Raw genomic sequence first — 16,611 nt, forward strand, 5'->3', positions numbered from 1 at the left:
GTATCATAACAAGTAATTCTCCTTTTTATTTTTCAGAAATGTGTTACAGATGAGTGTTTCTTTTTCGAACGACTGGAATCCAATAATTACAATACTTACCGGTCAAGGAAATACTCCAGTTGGTATGTGGCACTGAAACGAACTGGGCAGTATAAACTTGGATCCAAAACAGGACCAGGGCAGAAAGCTATACTTTTTCTTCCAATGTCTGCTAAGCGCTGATTTTAAAGGCAGAATTTAATCTCATTTCACATGAAAGAAGTATATTTTAGATATTTGTAAATGAGAGAAAAAGAAAATAAATTTATACAGTTCAGTTTGGATAACTGGCCAGACACCTTTTAATCTGATAGTAAAATATTTAACCATTGCCTCTTCACCATTTCTGTAAAAAAAACAAAACAAAACTCCCGTCCTTTTGCATAGAATCTGATGTTACCCAGTGAAGATTACTAGAGCTACAATCTTTTTCATATATTTGTTTTATGTGAAAAGAGGATTTTAAACTATTTACAAATTTTCATCATAGAACTCATATACATTAGAAAATTAGCATCAGATATCTCACCAATCCCAAATGTTCATGACATCTTATACATTAATCTATGTCAATGGTTTACTTTAAAAATTTTTTAACATGTGAATGTGAATTCAGTCCATCCCTGTCACAGTTCTGTAATTCTCTGGCAGTTCTTTGTGATAGAGTTTATAAAACAGGCCTGTGTATACTGCTGGAAGTTTTTCCATGGTGAGATCAATCTTGTCAAACCCTTCTCTGTACCCATAGAGCAGCAGCCTAGCAACTCTGGTGGTGATTGGAGTCGTATTTTTAGTCTTGACCAGGTCATTGAGATCCATCCACTCACACCTTAAGCATTCAAGATGGCAAAAATCTATGGTGAATGAATATGGCTTAAGGCGACAGATTATATACATATCTGACTTTCCAAAAGCTCCAGGATTGGCATGCTGTTGTCGGATACTCAGGAGGGACCTGAATTCCGATTTTATACCAGTCTCTTCAAAAACTTCTCGGACTGCTGTGTCTCCTACATTACAAAGATGAACAAATAAAATGATCACTTTTTAGAGACCTCATCACCAGAGACTTACAGTCAGGATCTAAGACATCAAAAGCAAAATTTTCAAGTTTGTTTTCAGTACCTTTGCCTTCTGGACATCCTGAAATGCCAAAGTATTTTCTTATCAATATACATTTATGGCGCTTTTGAAATACTGAACATTTGTTTGACTACTACTGGGAGGCTTATCCATTTGTACATTCTTAGGGTCACAGCTTTTTAATCTCTCCCTGCTTTATTTACCCAAAAGATAAAAATATAGATTGCAAGAGCTAAAGATTTTTTCAAAGTTGCAGTTAATATTCTGACATATTTCTTCATTATTATTCTGTTCTTGAACATCCATCAAAACTGCCTAAATATGTATGTATCAGAATTGTTCTGTTGTCCTTACAAAAGCCGGTAAAGCTGTCAAAGGTACTTAATGAATTATGAGATGATTTTAATCTCTCCTGGTGATCTCAGGTGGGACCCTCAAGCCTCCAAGTCATGGAGTAGATTGCTTTGTAGCCATTTTGTTATGTTCCTCTAGTAACACTGTTAGTGAAATCCCACAGTAGTAACTGTTGGTATTCCCTTTGTTTCATGAGGTAAGATTCCAAAGAAGTTGAAATTGATTCTTTCAATACCAAAATGAAATCATTTCCTCAGAAATTTTAAAAAGCTGGGAATATACAGAATTGTATAATGCTAGGGTTTTCATATTTTATAAGGTTGATTTTTCAGTTAAGTGCAAATTTGTGGGGGTTTGTAATGTTTTTGTTTTTTCTAAACACATAGAGAGTACCTGAGTGGATTTTACCTTTTTGATGCTTTGTTATTGTATCCTAAAGCATTTATGAGTAGCACTTTAAAAAGTTGCATTCCTTGGCCACTTTTCTGGGAAGTGTCATGATTGCCACAGAGACTTGTTCAAATCTTCTCATGCCTCTACTGTTGTCAAATATTAAATGATTTTGCCTCCTCAGTAATCCTTTTGATAAAAAATAGGCAAAGGCCAGGTGCCAGTGGCTCACGCCTATAATCCTAGCTACTCAGAAGGCAGAGATCAGGAGGATTGAGGTTCAAAGCCAGCCATCTCAAACAAAAAAAAAACCCATCATAAAAAAGGGATGGTGGAGTGGTTGAAGGTGTAGGCCCTGAGATCAAACTCCAGTACTAAAAAGAAGGAATTCAGACAAAAATACCTCCATTCCTGTGTGCTCTCACTGTGGAATGCCTTACTGGGCCCCAATCTGCCTGCTTTTCTAAGAAACATCTCTGGAAAGGTGCACAGGAAGAGTAATACATATGTTCTAGCTAGGCGTGTAGCTCAGTGGCAGAATGCTTGCCTTGAAACCGCAAGACCCTGGGTTTCATAACCATCACAGAAAGGGAGGGGGTGATAAAACTGAAAGCATAAAAGAAGAATCTAGGTGAAGAGAAATGTTGCTTAGTAAGAAAAATTATTTTACTCTGGCATATAATATTTTTTATTAAATTTATTATTAGAGATTGTGGCAGTAGTGTTTAAAGTTTATATAATGGCCCCCATCCTTGTTTTTATTCCTTAAATGCTCAAATAACTATCCATGGGGCTCCTGTTTGGCTTTTAGTACTACTAATCAGAAGTTGGGCATTAGCTCAGGAGCCTAGGCTGTGTGTTATGAACAGGATGGGGCTAGTGAGCGAATCTGTCTGGCTTGCAGTCACCATGGCAGGTGAATGAAAATGAGCACTGCCTGAGTAAGTTCTAATCAGTTTAAGCTGAATTAGCACATCTCTGACTAGACTGAAAACAAAAGGGCTGATAAGTGCCTTTATACCTGGGATATGGAAGACCCCTTCCACCTCAAAATGGAAATCTCTTCCTCCAGGATTTCAACATGAATTTAAATTTTTTTATCATGATAAAGTGATTTATTCTGTTGTGCCTTTAAGATTAACATACTGTAAGTTAAACTGAAATAACATTTACCACGTAGGTGTGAATAACATAGAGGTTTGTGTTTTTATTTTTGCTGCTTAACAGATATGCTTAAATATGTCATTGGTTTTGCAGAACAATAATGAAATGAAGTTTATATTTGTTAGTCCTATTTTGTAGTACTTAATAATAGGAGTTAGTTTGAAGTAATATAAACAGGAAAAATTTTGTAGAACATGGGTTTTCCTGATGTTTCTTCCTGACTCTAGTGTACTGATGGTCTCTGATCAAACACAGCTGCTTTATAACTCTTTGGCTACTGCAGGAGATTATTTTCACAAGTGGTAATGAGATTTTTTTTTTTTTAGGAAGGTAAAGTGTCCATTTTAATCTTACAGATACCTTTCTACTCAAGCCTTGAAGATTACATTCTGTTTTGTATATGACCCTCTTAATTTTTTTAAAAAACCACTTTGGATAATGTGCCATTTACCTAGTATTGTCAAAGAATGAAAGATTCCAAACGAATTAACTTTCCCAGCTAACTATTTACTGGGACTAAATAAAAGCCCAGTATAAATGCTTAGCGGTTTGTGATGGCAGTGTTCCTAAAGTATATTACATGCTTTCCTCAAGGTTGGGGTAAAAGAACAGGATTTGCATCATTTCTAGATGATAAGGCTTCACGTTATTTTGCACTGTGATCAAATAGAATTGCCATCATATGATACTATTTCTCTGACCTCCACCATCAGTTATCATTTCTAGCTGCTTTCAGGGTTCCATCAATTCTAAGGCAAACTTTTATTTACACTATACCTAGGAGATATGGTGAATGCCAAGTGCTGCTTGTTTTCTTCATTCCACATGATTGAGGGATGTATGATCTCTGGATAGGTGGGTTGTTTTGATAAGCACAAATACTTTACAAAAAAGTAGTACATTTAAAATTATTTGGACTTAAAGAAAGATTTTGGCATTGTACTTAAACCTACACTTATAAACACTTGGCTTGGATATGTGTTTCTTCATTTATATCTAAATATAGATCTGTCTGAAATTCAGAGGATCCATAAAAGTTAAAAGAAAAAAATCAATTTATTTGAGAAAGTATGGCTCAGGAGGGGAAGCTGCACAAACCTGAAGACTTCTATTTTTCCTGACATGGACAGAGTAAGAATGTAAAACTCAGGCTTAACTAGTTTACATGGTGTCACATGTGATATATGAAATGATCTGAGATAATCAGAATTAAATAGCCTTGTAGAATAAATGACTCTTTCGGCACTGGCATCTTTACAAAATATTCTGTCTGTCTATCTGTCTCTCTCTTGCTGGTTTTATTTATTTATTTTTTTTCAGACGATCTCACTATGTAGCTCAGGCTGGCCCCAAACTCATGATCCTCCTGCCTCTGCCTCCCGAGAGCTATGATTACAAGCATTTGCCAGCAAGCCCAGCTCAAAGAAATACTCTTATGTTGACAGAATAGCTACCAGATCTAACTAAAAGTTCATTAAGTATATACACCCAAGATCTGTTACATATATACATATATATCTTAATGTAGTCAATTTACTCATAAATTGTTAGGCATTGGCTGTAATGTGCATAGGGCATTTTGATCTGTGCACCATTAGAAATCGTTTCAAGAACATACACATTCTTAATAAAAATAGATTCAGGAAGTTGCTATGATAAATTGTTGGCTAAAGCGAACTGGGGATGTGCATGTTAAAGAAAAGGTCTTAGAAAAATTTTATTGGTATTGAATTATTTATTGATTAAGATGACATTGAATTTGATGTAATGGCTTAAGGAACAGCAAAATTTTATGTAAATCAGTGATATAAAGAATTTTTAGCTTCAGACTGGAGGTGTGGCTCAAGCCTCACAAGCGGAAAGCCCTGAGTTCAAACCCCAGTTCTGGCAAAAACAAAACAAAGTAACTCTTATTACTAGTCTTTTCTGATGAATGGCCAAAGCTGTTCCTTTTTGTATAAATTTATCTAGAAGCATTCTTAAACAGGAGAATAGGTGTTACGGTCCTAATAGTATCAGTAAACTAATAGAATAAACTGCAATGTGAGAAACTTTGCTGCTAATTTTATGTCAGCCCTGAAGTAATCTGTCTGAAGTTTTCTAATTTGGTCTGAACTAATTAGAAAATTTAAATTCTTAGTCCTACTTAAATTTAATTCAAATTCTTATCCTTGGAAAGGAAGCACACAATTTCCTCCAACATTTTCAAGGTAATTAAAATTATGTAAGATACATACCAATATCTTCTCCTGGCTCTGACAGGCCTCCTGGAAACTTCCACATATTTTTCAACTGCAGTGTAAAGTCAGAAAATAAAGTCTGTACAGCATTTACTCACATATACACACAAGCTCACTCACAGATCCACAAAATCTACCCAGAGTTGGTTGAGGTGGTTAAGAATTTATTTTTTCACTAATTTCCTTACTCTTCCTTCTTTCTTTTTTGAGGGAGCTGATAACTGAAGAAATCTCCCTCTTTTTTCTTTAGGAAACAGAAGTGGTATTATTTGGTTTAATGTGATAAAATTTCTGTCAAACAAAACTTTGGAGGTAAATATTTACTGCATTCGTGTAATTTTAAATAATTTCGCTGCTAGTTAATTCTGAACAAATAAGTAGAATCTTACAGATGCTGCTATAAATAAGTAGAAAGAATAAATTTAATCATTAAAATATGCTAGTCTTAATTTTCACATTTATTACTGTATTGTGTTTCTAATCATATATATCACTCTTAAGATTTTTATTGTTCTGTGTTAATGGATTTATGTAAAGTTTAATTGCTTTTTATGGGCAGTGTGAATAAAATTGGTTAGTTTGTGGTTTTCTTGTCTGTCATTTCTTTGTGTTTTTTCGTCTATTTGTTTTCTTTTTTTGATAGGAATGGGCAGGTAGGAAGATCTGATCTATGGAATAGGGATAAACATAGAAATAGATTAAAAATAGTTATGAGATGATGTGGGACAGTATGGTGAATGTGATTATTTTCCCACTTTTAGATTTCTATAGTATCCGTCTATTACCATGACAAAAACTGAAGAATGACTGGGAACTTATGAATACTCCTGAGAGAATAGCACCATTAGCCAGTACATCTTATACTCTTCATTCATAAAAAAAATTTGTGGACCGTTTACGGGTGAGCTTTGTGACCCACTCATTTCCTGAATGAGTGCTTCTTAAAGCATGTGTCACTTCTCAACTATGCTAGCTTGGAGAGCTGTGGCGTGGTTCCCAGAGTTTCCACAGACTGTCAATTACTGGGTACAGAATTCAGGCTTTCTACCCTTCTGTGTCTGGCTCAGGCTTGATGATAATTTATAAAGTGTATTATGTTTTATTTTATTAATGTCTCATAATCTCTACATCAATGCAGTGTCTTTTGAGTTCCACTTTGAAATAGTTCCAAAAGCTTTGTTTCTACAGAAACTGCAAGCTTGTCTGATAGAAGGATACCAGACATCGTCACCATAAATTCTAACTGTAACAAAAAAATTGTCAGATGCTTAAGAACAATAAAAGTCAACTTTAAAAATTTTTACCTAGAACTGACGTTAATGATTGCAGACTATTAGATATATTTGGAGATAATGAACTTATTAGAAGGGGGAAAATGGCAGATAGAAGGATTAAAATGGTTAATACAAATTTTATTTTGATTATTTCAAACATTAAGTTTTCAATATGGAACTATTAGGTATATTTTTATGTGGGTAAGTAGTTTGTGAATTTATTTTAAAAGTTTCCTTCTTTTCCCCCAAAAAGCTTGAGCCTGAATTCTAAGTGGTAGGTAGACAGGCCTAAGATAACATGGTTTTAAAATCTGATTAATATTCTAAATATGATCAATAGTGAGGCAAGCATGTCTACCACTCTTTTTTCCTTTGTATTAAAAATACTCCCACGTACAGGGCTGGCAATATAAAAATAATACTAAAATACCAGCTAATACATATTGAATGCTGACTTTGTTCCAGAAACTGTTATTTGTTTTTATAAGAGTTACACATTTAAACATCCCGGTGATCCCACAAGAGTCTACTGTAGCTCCCGTTTTAGAGGTAATAAAACTGGGGCCGTAAGGCTTAGTAAGTTGTATGGAGTCACACTGTGATAGACTCAGGGCTAAAATCCAGACACTGATTCTAACCATCATTTAAAATCTTTAAAAAGTTGCTTTAATATCTTCTCACTGATCCCTAACTGCATTCTTTTTCATATATTCTTCCATCTTTTCCTTATAACTAATTGGAATATTCTGTGTCAATCTAGTCAGAACTCATCCAGATTTGTGAATTTGGAGTAAAATCTTAGTTTAGTGTTGAACATTTTTTTTTAATCTACCTACTGCATATGTTCCTCACTCAGAATTTTCTGCTTGGCAAGGGATTTATTACCTAGTTAGTAACTTATTATTCTATTTCCAGTATGTTATTTCATGAGGGAAAATTACTGGGAATAGGTTTTGAAAACTTAGCCCGTTTGAGTTTATTGCGCTTTCATCTCTGTTCACTTTCTATAAATGAAGACAGAACACCCTGTGCTTCAAGTGTGAAGTTCCACGATCCTTCCCTCCCCGCCCAATCTCACAAAGGAACTTTCCACTCTCTCTTAAGAAACAGTCTCAAATGTTCTGGTGCCTACTTGTGTTGCTGGGTGCTGCTCAGTGTGACATAGATGACCCTCCCTGCTTTGGCTTGGTGAGGCCAACTTAAAAGCACATCTAATTTTTAACTACTACAAAAGGTTAATGTATCCTGTTAACTAACTGAAATGTCTGATTTTAAACAATATTTAGAGTAGTTCCGTATTTCAGAATGGCAAAGATGAGAGATTTTATTACACATTTGCTAGCTGTAAATCTGTTGTTCTCTTGTATGTGCAGGGGTAAACAGAAAATAGAAGACAGTGTTAGGAATTGCTAGCCTAAGAAGTAAGCATTTTTTAGGTATCAACAAAGGGTACATATCAAATGCATTTTTCAAAGATAATACAAGAATATGACACTCTCTGTTAAAGCAACTTTTAATAATGCTGCTTCTTTTAAAACTTGTCCTGAAGATGAACTCAAGTTTACTATAGGGTTTTGAGTATAGGTGAAAGGGAATGATTCATGTTTCTGATATTTTTTCCTCACTATTTTCCCAATTCCACAGCACTCTTATGTTTTCCTGTGCAGAGGCTTAGCTTCAGGACCTTCTCTGGGCATGGATCCTGAAGTTCTATCCAGTAGCTTTAGTAAACACCACACTAATTAGCCATACTCATTTCTTCCAACTGCATCTCAAGAACTTCAAGCAAGGGACTAGACCAGCTAACCTTTTCCTTTGGTTTTCTTATATTATTTGATCTTCTTGTTCTTCCTTTACTAAAACTTGCTCAAATGCCAAAACATGGTTTTATTTTATTTTTAGTGACCACTCTCACTGTCTAGAATTCAGACCGCTGCATTTAGATGGATCTCATTAGCTATATCATTACTCTTACCAAAGACATATAAGGTGCCGTTGAGTCTCTCATAGGTTGGTTAGTTAATTCAATAAAAATTTATTGAGTGCTAGGTAGTAGGCACACAGAAATTAACGTATTCTATAGCAAACACCTCATTCTTTTTATTCCTGCACAATGTATTTTTTTAGTAACATTGTATCTCCACCTTACATTTATTCATTTTATAATTTGAGTCATGATTATAAGCTCCAGATGTAGAAACACTGCTTTGTTTACCTAGTGCTTAAACAGAGCATACCACAAAGTATGAAAAGGAACTCAGTAATATTTAGTGAGTGAACAGACAAGTCCCTACCCTTTACACAACCTTTAGTATCCAATTTATGAGGTATTTTATTGCTAAAAATCATGGAGGTAAGGATGGAAAACTGGAATACATGGGTAGAATAGGAGAAAGAACACATTTTAAATGTCAGTTGAGGACTGAGTGTGTACATACATACGCTCATGTCTAGGGTTAAATGTCCTTCTGCAGAAAAGACTTCATATTAATGCCTGGGGAGAGTAAGGTACATAAAGAAAGGAGGAAAACTGTCTTGGGTGTCTGAAAATAATTCAAGCTAGTTATTAAAAATAAAACTTTGTATATGTAACATATAGCTTATAAGTATATATAGCTATCATTATGCTTAAATTCCACTTAATATCCAAATATAGAAATTAAATATGATTCAGTTTCTCATTACTTTTATTAAGCACTGAAGTATATGTGGCTCTTCTCTTAAATGGACTTGTTTATAACTTAAAAAAATCCAATCCCTACTCAAGAGTACCTTTTCCTACTTAATTCACAAAGAAACTACTGTTTTAAAAAACTTGAATTTGTCTAGCTTCTACCAATCCCACCTTCTTAGAAGTGCAGGGGAACTAAAAAATCTGACTAGATTCTGAAGCAGCACTTTCTTATTTTTAACGAACCACTCATTGCTGGCCTGAAAATGAGCAGAATTAGGAAGCCAAGTTGTTCTTACTAGTTCTCAAACTTCACAGCAGAATCACTGGAGGGCTTGTTAACACACAACTTCTACCTTCTGTTCTGCAGGTGGAGCCGAAGTCTTTGCATTTCTAGTAAGTTGGTGTGCTGACTGGCCTCTGCTAACAAGTTCCTGCACTGTCAGCTGACTCCCTTTTAGGTTTCACCCACAAACTGCAGAGGCTCCTTCTTATCTACATCCGGTGAGCCTTCTTGGTGATTGAGGTTCCTATATCACTCCTGCAGTGCTTCACTGGCTGCATCCACTCTATCAGCAAAATCCAGTCTCTGGTTTTCCTAACATTTTACATGCAGGTTTCATTGTATAGAGGCACCAGCACCAGCTAAGCAGCACTTCTTAGAGCTTTGAGTGTTAGTGCTAGCTCCATCTTCCCAAATGAAGGGAGCCACACACACCAGAATTATGTGAGATTAAATTGAAGACATCTGAGACACAGCTGATGCAGAGGAAGCATTTTCTGAGTTTCCCTTATTTGATTAAATGCAGGCAGAGCCTTCTGAAAATGAAACTGCCACCAATCCAATGGAATGTGTGTTTGAAGGGGTGCGGGGGGATTTGAGGGAGAGGTGGGTACTTACAGCTAGGAAACAGACTGACCATTAGCACCTGGATGAGAAACTGCATTTAAAAAAAACTGTCAGCACTGCCATACCTTACATTCTCCCCTAGAAGCCCTATCCCCACTTCTCTTTTTATTATGTTGATATAGAAATCCTCACTCCTGTTCAAGCCACTTCTTATAGAATAGTCTGGAACTTTTCCCATTTTATAATCCATCTGTTGTCAATTGAATTGCAACTATATTCTCTCCTCCAACAAAACCATCACCACCAGCAGTTCAAAGTTGATGGAGAAAATTTCTCTTTTCAACCCTACTTTATGCTTTAACCTCTCTGGCTAAGTTTTCCAACCTGTAAACCGGTGATGATAAAAGGTCACAATGATGATTATAATGGTTATTAATAAGGAGCATATGGACTAGTGTTCAACACAGGTTAATTTAAATTAGTGCTATTAGTTAAGTGCTATTACTAATAATCAAATTTCTTAATATATTAAATTGATTTTCTCACTGGTTTTGTCACTGTAGCACTAAGGTTCTATCTTTTAGACTTTTAGATCATAGCATATTTTATTCAGTAAGTTCTTTTTCACACTTGGATCATTTTTGGTCATTTTGTTAATGGCAACAGTGCAGTCTCTGATCAGAAGATTTCCAACGTCGTTGTGTCCCCTGAGAAAGAGTCCATAGCAGGATACGTGGATGTAACTGGAGTTTATTAAAAGTTAGGGAAGGGAAATACAGGTAGAAGCTAGGAAGCAGAAACAGGGTGCTTTTCTCCAGGTGCCTTTAAAACTTATGCTGAAATAGGCATAGGCAATGACTTCCTTAGTAGAACTCAACTGTCTCAGCAACTAAGAAAAAGGATCAACAAATAGGACTTCATGAAATTCAAAACCTTCTGCACAACAAAAGAAATGGTCTCTAAATTGAAGAGACCACCCACAGAATGGGAGAATATCTTTGCCAGCTATACATGAGACAAGGGAATGATAACCAGATACAAGGAGTTCAAAAAACTAAACTCCCCAAAATCAATGGCTCAATGAAGAAATGGGCAAATGAACTGAAAAATGGGCAAATGAAAGGAATAAGTCCAAAATGGCTAAAAAACACATGAAAAAATGCTTACCATCCATGGCCATAAAGGAAATGCAAATCAAAATCACACTAAGACTGTCAGAATAGCTACCATGAAGAATATGGGGAGGATGGCGGGGGGAAGAGGGAGACACTACAGTATGGAGGCTCCTTAAAAAACTAAAAATAGATCTGCCATACAATCCAGCAATACCACTCCTAGGGATATACCCAAATGCGAGTCAGCTTACAACAAAGGCACCTGCACACCCATGTTTATTGCAGTGCTAGTCACAATAGTTAAGCTATTAACAGCCAAGATGCCCCACAACTGACAAATGGATCAAAGAAGTGTGGTATTTATACACAATGGAATTTTACTTAGCCACAAAGAAGAATGAAATTGTCTTCTGCAGGTAAATGGATAGAACTGGAGAACATCATCTTAAGTAAAGTTAGTGAGGCTCAGAGGCCAAAAGCCGAATGTTCTCTTTCATATGTGGATTATAGACCTACAATAAATGCAGCAATATCATGGGACACAGGTTACACTAAGGGGAGGTTGTACACAGGACGATAGGGCAAAGGAAAGAAGCCAAAAACTTCAATGTGGTTAATGTGCTCTGTGTAGAGGAATGAATACAGAAATCTTAAACTGGCCAGGGTCACCATGGGAAGGGGACTAGGGAGGAGTAAAGAGAACTACTGGAGATGAACCAATTGGGGTTGTAATACATGCACGGAAACGACCCTGTGTAGCTATCTTTTTCTCAAGCTAGCAAAAACTGTCATGTTTTTCTTTCATCTGTTCTACAAAATTGGAGAGCAGGAGGTATGTGTAACAGGTTTGTGGAGCGAGGTGGCAGGGAAAGGGGATAGGAGGATAAATACAAATAATGTGTAAACATGTAAGTAAATGCAAAAATGATACATGTTGAAACTGTTCCAGGAATCGGGAGGGAGTGATAAAGGAGAGTGGTAGAGGGGGGAGAATTCAAATATGATATATTTGTTACGTTGTAAGAACCTTTATAAATGTAAATGCCACAATGTACCCCCACCCAGCACAATAAAGGGGAAAAAATTAATGCTGACCTGTGGGAAGGACAGAACTAATCAACGAGTGGGGAGGGGCACTGGTACCCCACAGTCCAGGTGAGGGCAGTCCAAGCCATCCCTGTAACCAAAGCTGAGAGATTTTAAGAAGGGGCTCTTACATATGCATTCTAATATTTAAGTCTTCTAGGCTTCCAGCAAAAAGCAAACTCATGTCTTTGGCCAAGGCTTTCTGTTTAAGCAAAGGCAATATAACCACCTCTACTAGCTCCAGATATGTCCTTTTAACAGTACTCATAATTGTTTATACTCTATCTTGTACTCTACTTTCAATGTTATTTAATGCCCAATTAGGGATACTGTGAGTCTTCTTTCTGTACAGAACTGGCTCATTGATGTTTACCCTTTTATTGTACTGACACCTGCCCCCTGGTCCTCATGGCCCCTAGTGTCGATATTGCCCCAAATAATCAGTCCTTAACTGCCCACTACAGAAGCAGTCTAAACAAAGGGCCACCCAAGGGTTAAAAATAGCTACAAGTATAGACACCTATAAAAAATAACCAATAGACTCTGGCTGTTACTTGTCAAAATAAAAAGATTCTTTATCCTCCCTACTACACCTGGCAGGGCCCCCTTCTGGTGCTCTTATCATTGCTCATGTTTGGGTCATACCTTCTAAACCAGATTTATCTCTTCCAGGATAAAAATCCTTGAGGACCCAAATCAAGTGACAACAGGGCTATCGATCTCTGGAGACAATTGAGATTTCCATGAACAACTGAGATTTCCATGATGAACCTTGATTGTGCTGGACACTAATTCAGACACCTTGTGTCCAAATGAGCCCCAAGAGAAAGAAGTAGGAGAGACAATTTCCCCTGGGGAAATTGACAAGGTGCCTGCTCCCCGGCCCCTTGTCAGCTTGAAGCAGATTCAGAAGAAAAAGAGAGCTCTAGCTCCTCAACAACCTCAAAAGATTTTTTTGGAATCTTGTCTCTCTGCGGGGAAGTTGAGGTAGGACAGAGTTAGGGAAAGTTCTGGACTCACAGAAAATATATGACTTAATATTGCATTTCAGATTGATGATGCCCTGTGCTCAGGGACAGCTTGGACCACCCTCACCTGGCCTGGGGGCTGCCTGTGCCCCGCCCCCCTCTTTGATTATTGGATGGAAATCATCTGGTTCTGCCCTTCCCATAGGTTAGCATTAAGTCTTAAAAACACCTGGAGAGGGGAAACAGGCTCTCTGTTTCCAGATTCCACCTGTGCCCACCATGATCCCTTTTGTAATTTCTCTCCCCTACCTTTTAATAAACTCCAATTACACCCATGTGTCCTGCTATGGATTCTTCCATGCAGGACACAAAAGACTTTGGAAAACTTCTGATCAGAGACTGCACTGTTGCCATTAACAATCTGAAAGCAAATGAGGATACCTGTTCGTATGTATTTTATTACTTATTCATATTACTTACACAAGCGGTCCCATTATTAATTCGTCTCTGTGTTGTCACAATTTATTTCTGCCAACATAAGACAGAAAGTAGAGTGGTCTTTTCCACATAGGAAATTTTAGTGCTATTCATTTACTTCCACCCATGAGTCACAGAATTGGAAGGACTTTTGAATGTTATCTCTAATTTAGCTGTTAACTCTTAACAGTCAGTCACGGCCAAAGTCACCTATGACAGACGGTTGTCTGGCCTTCACAGCTTCTCCAGATTTTTCGCACATATTTGAAGGCTAAGATTAGATACACTATTCAGGAGAGATGTAAAATAATTCCTTTTTTGCTTGCGCAAGCCATTTACTATATAACACAATATAATTCACCGTGATGATTCATACATGTATCTTGTACTCTGTTATAGCCAGAAGGTTATTAATATTTATCTCACACAGTTATTTTCATCCTTAGTTAATACTGTATCTCTACTTTGTAGGGATCATATTGAATTTATTTATTTTTTGAGGGGACAATAATGCCAATCAACTCTTGTCTTCTATAAGTGAATTCTATGGTAAGAAGCAGCAGGCCTAGTGACCACAGTGAATATTCCAGGCTAGTCCTTAATTTAAATACACTGTCCAAATACTAAAGACTTTTTTTTTTTTGTGGAGCCTCTAGGCAAGGGGAAGCTGTTTTTCCTCATCACTGGAAGGGTACTGTTTCTGCTGGCTCAGAGGGTTCATGAGATTTTAAGCCTCAAAATTCTCATGTTCCTTCATTCAGGGTCTGAGAGTCCTATTTTTTTTCTGTTAGGGAACTGGATTTGGTATATGACACTTGTCAAACTCAATGCTGTCTCCTTTGGAACTCTGATGTCCTTACAGCTGAATTTAGGCCTCATTCAGAATTGCCTGTTTTGTGACTGACAAACTCAGGGATCTTCTTAAATGCTGCTATGAAGGACTTAGGATTTTGATATTGTGCCTTGAATGGATAAGCTGACTTCAGCTCATCATTTTTATCTTGCCAAGGCTTCCAAAATGTTAATAAAAGCCAGCCATCTTCAAAGCTATACAATTATTATTTCCATTATACTGTTAAAATACCACAGCTACCATATAACCCAATACTTCCCCTTCCATCTGTACCTCATTCCATTCTACACATAAGACCTTAGTACTTGTCATGTAATTGTATGCCAGGGGGTATCACTACCCTATTATACTGATGTCACGTGCTGGCTGGACCTAGAAAGCAGGAGGTATAGAATGCAGGAAGTATCAAGTATCCTAAATGTGGTAGTAAGAAATCTATGAGAATAATTCTCCATTTCTAACTATGGAAAGCCTGGGTCCTTATCCCCTGTTGTGAATTAATAAAGTGACATTGTAATTTATAAAACAGTCTCCTGATAGGTTGAACTAATCTTATTCAGAATCCAAATGATTTTGAAAAGAGGAATAAAATTTAAGTTTGTTGGTATTTAAAGCACCAATTGCTGGATAATAAGTACTCCTGAAACATTCAGCCACCTTACCCTAAAAAGAAAGAATTACTAATACAGACTTCCCTATTTCCTACATACAGTCTTCCATCTTTAATTGGGTGTTCTTGAAACTTTCAAAACAGATGACTGTGCTAGGTTTGAGAAGTAGTTCTTACTCTTTATCTGGCTCACTTAATTTTCTCTTCTCCATATTTCTTTTTCTTTCCTTTGTTCTTGCCTTTCTTATCTTAGGCCACTAAATGTGTACTGCTTAGTCTCACTGGCATCTGAATCAAAGAAAATTATTAACTCCAGTAACAGACAATGGCATCTGTATTATACATTGAAAACAAACTGCCAAAATGATCAAACAAAAACTTAACTATTGCTCTAAAAACATGACTCTGTTCAAGTGAAGTCTTTTGCACCCTATGCAATGCATCCATAGGCATTGCCAATCCAACTATTTACTTTTTCAGGTTCAGGTTTAAATTTATTTTGTTTTTATTTGCTCAATTTAGTGAAAAAAGATTACTCTCTAGGCTTGAATTATGATTCTGCCAATTACTAGCTGTGAAGTATTGAAAAAATTATTGCAATCTCTCTAAATCTCAGTTCTTCTAAAAAGCAACAATGATTACTGAATGAGAACATCTCCATGGAAATACTTTATGTCATTACAGTGATTAACATTATTTAATTATCTTGTTTTTGTTCCTACTGACATAGCAAAATGAATTCGGATTAAAATAATTTTTTAATCCTGAAAACCTCACCTACCAGGATCAGGAATGTGTGCTCCAAAATAACAAGTTATTGGGTATATATAGTGAAGTGTTAGAAAACGTTTTGTTATAGTTTTTACCAAGAAGGATGTCACAGCTGAGTCAACTATGCACTATATATTGGTGCTACCACATTTTACTCAGAGGTTTTCTTTTTTTTCTTTGGCTGTACTAGAGTTTGAACTCAGAGCCTTGTGCTTGCTAGGCAAGTGATCTACCACTTGAGTCATGTCCCCAGTCCTTTATGTTGCAGTTGGTTTTTGAATAGAGTCTCACAGTTATTCCCAATACAGCAGAGATCCTCCTATTTATGCTTTCTGCATAGCTGGGATGACAAGGTGGGTGCCACTATGCCCAGATTTTATTGGTTGAAATGGGGGTCTTGAGAACTATTGCCTGGAGTTGGCCTTAAAACTGTGATCCTGCTGATCTCTGCCTCCTGAGAAGCAGGATTACAAATTTTTAATTGTCTTTAGATATGGCTATAGGTTCCATGAGCCTCTAAAGTAACTGTTTAAGTAGCTACTTAGGAGGATGAGATAGTGAGGGTTGAACCACCAAGTAACTTGAGGCAAATAGTTTCATGAGACCCCATCTTCAAAATAACCAGAACAAAATGGACTGGAGGTGTGGCACAAGAGGCAGAGTGCC

General features: G+C 36.6%; 2 protein-coding genes across 4 annotated transcripts in view; one reads left to right on the forward strand and one right to left on the reverse strand.

The window, feature by feature from the left end:
* The window catches only part of Fgf2 (fibroblast growth factor 2), a 66,330-nt gene extending 60,476 nt beyond the window's left edge, over positions 1-5,854 (forward strand). Inside the window, exon 3 of the mRNA XM_074041688.1 lies at positions 37-5,854. Coding sequence (XP_073897789.1) covers positions 37-222 — 186 coding nt within the window. The 3' untranslated portion in view covers positions 223-5,854. The remainder of the gene's footprint in view (positions 1-36) is intronic.
* Nudt6 (nudix hydrolase 6) overlaps positions 313-16,611 on the reverse strand; it is a 33,554-nt gene continuing 17,255 nt past the window's right edge. For all 3 annotated transcript variants that reach the window (XM_020172297.2, XM_020172307.2, XM_074041687.1), the window contains exons 4-5: positions 5,268-5,322; positions 313-1,049 (exon numbers count right to left, since the gene is read on the reverse strand). In XM_020172297.2, coding sequence (XP_020027886.1) covers positions 652-1,049; positions 5,268-5,322 — 453 coding nt within the window. In that variant the 3' untranslated portion in view covers positions 313-651. The remainder of the gene's footprint in view (positions 1,050-5,267; positions 5,323-16,611) is intronic.

The sequence above is a fragment of the Castor canadensis genome, chromosome 9, assembly GCF_047511655.1.
Source record: "Castor canadensis chromosome 9, mCasCan1.hap1v2, whole genome shotgun sequence".
NCBI lineage: Eukaryota > Metazoa > Chordata > Mammalia > Rodentia > Castoridae > Castor > Castor canadensis.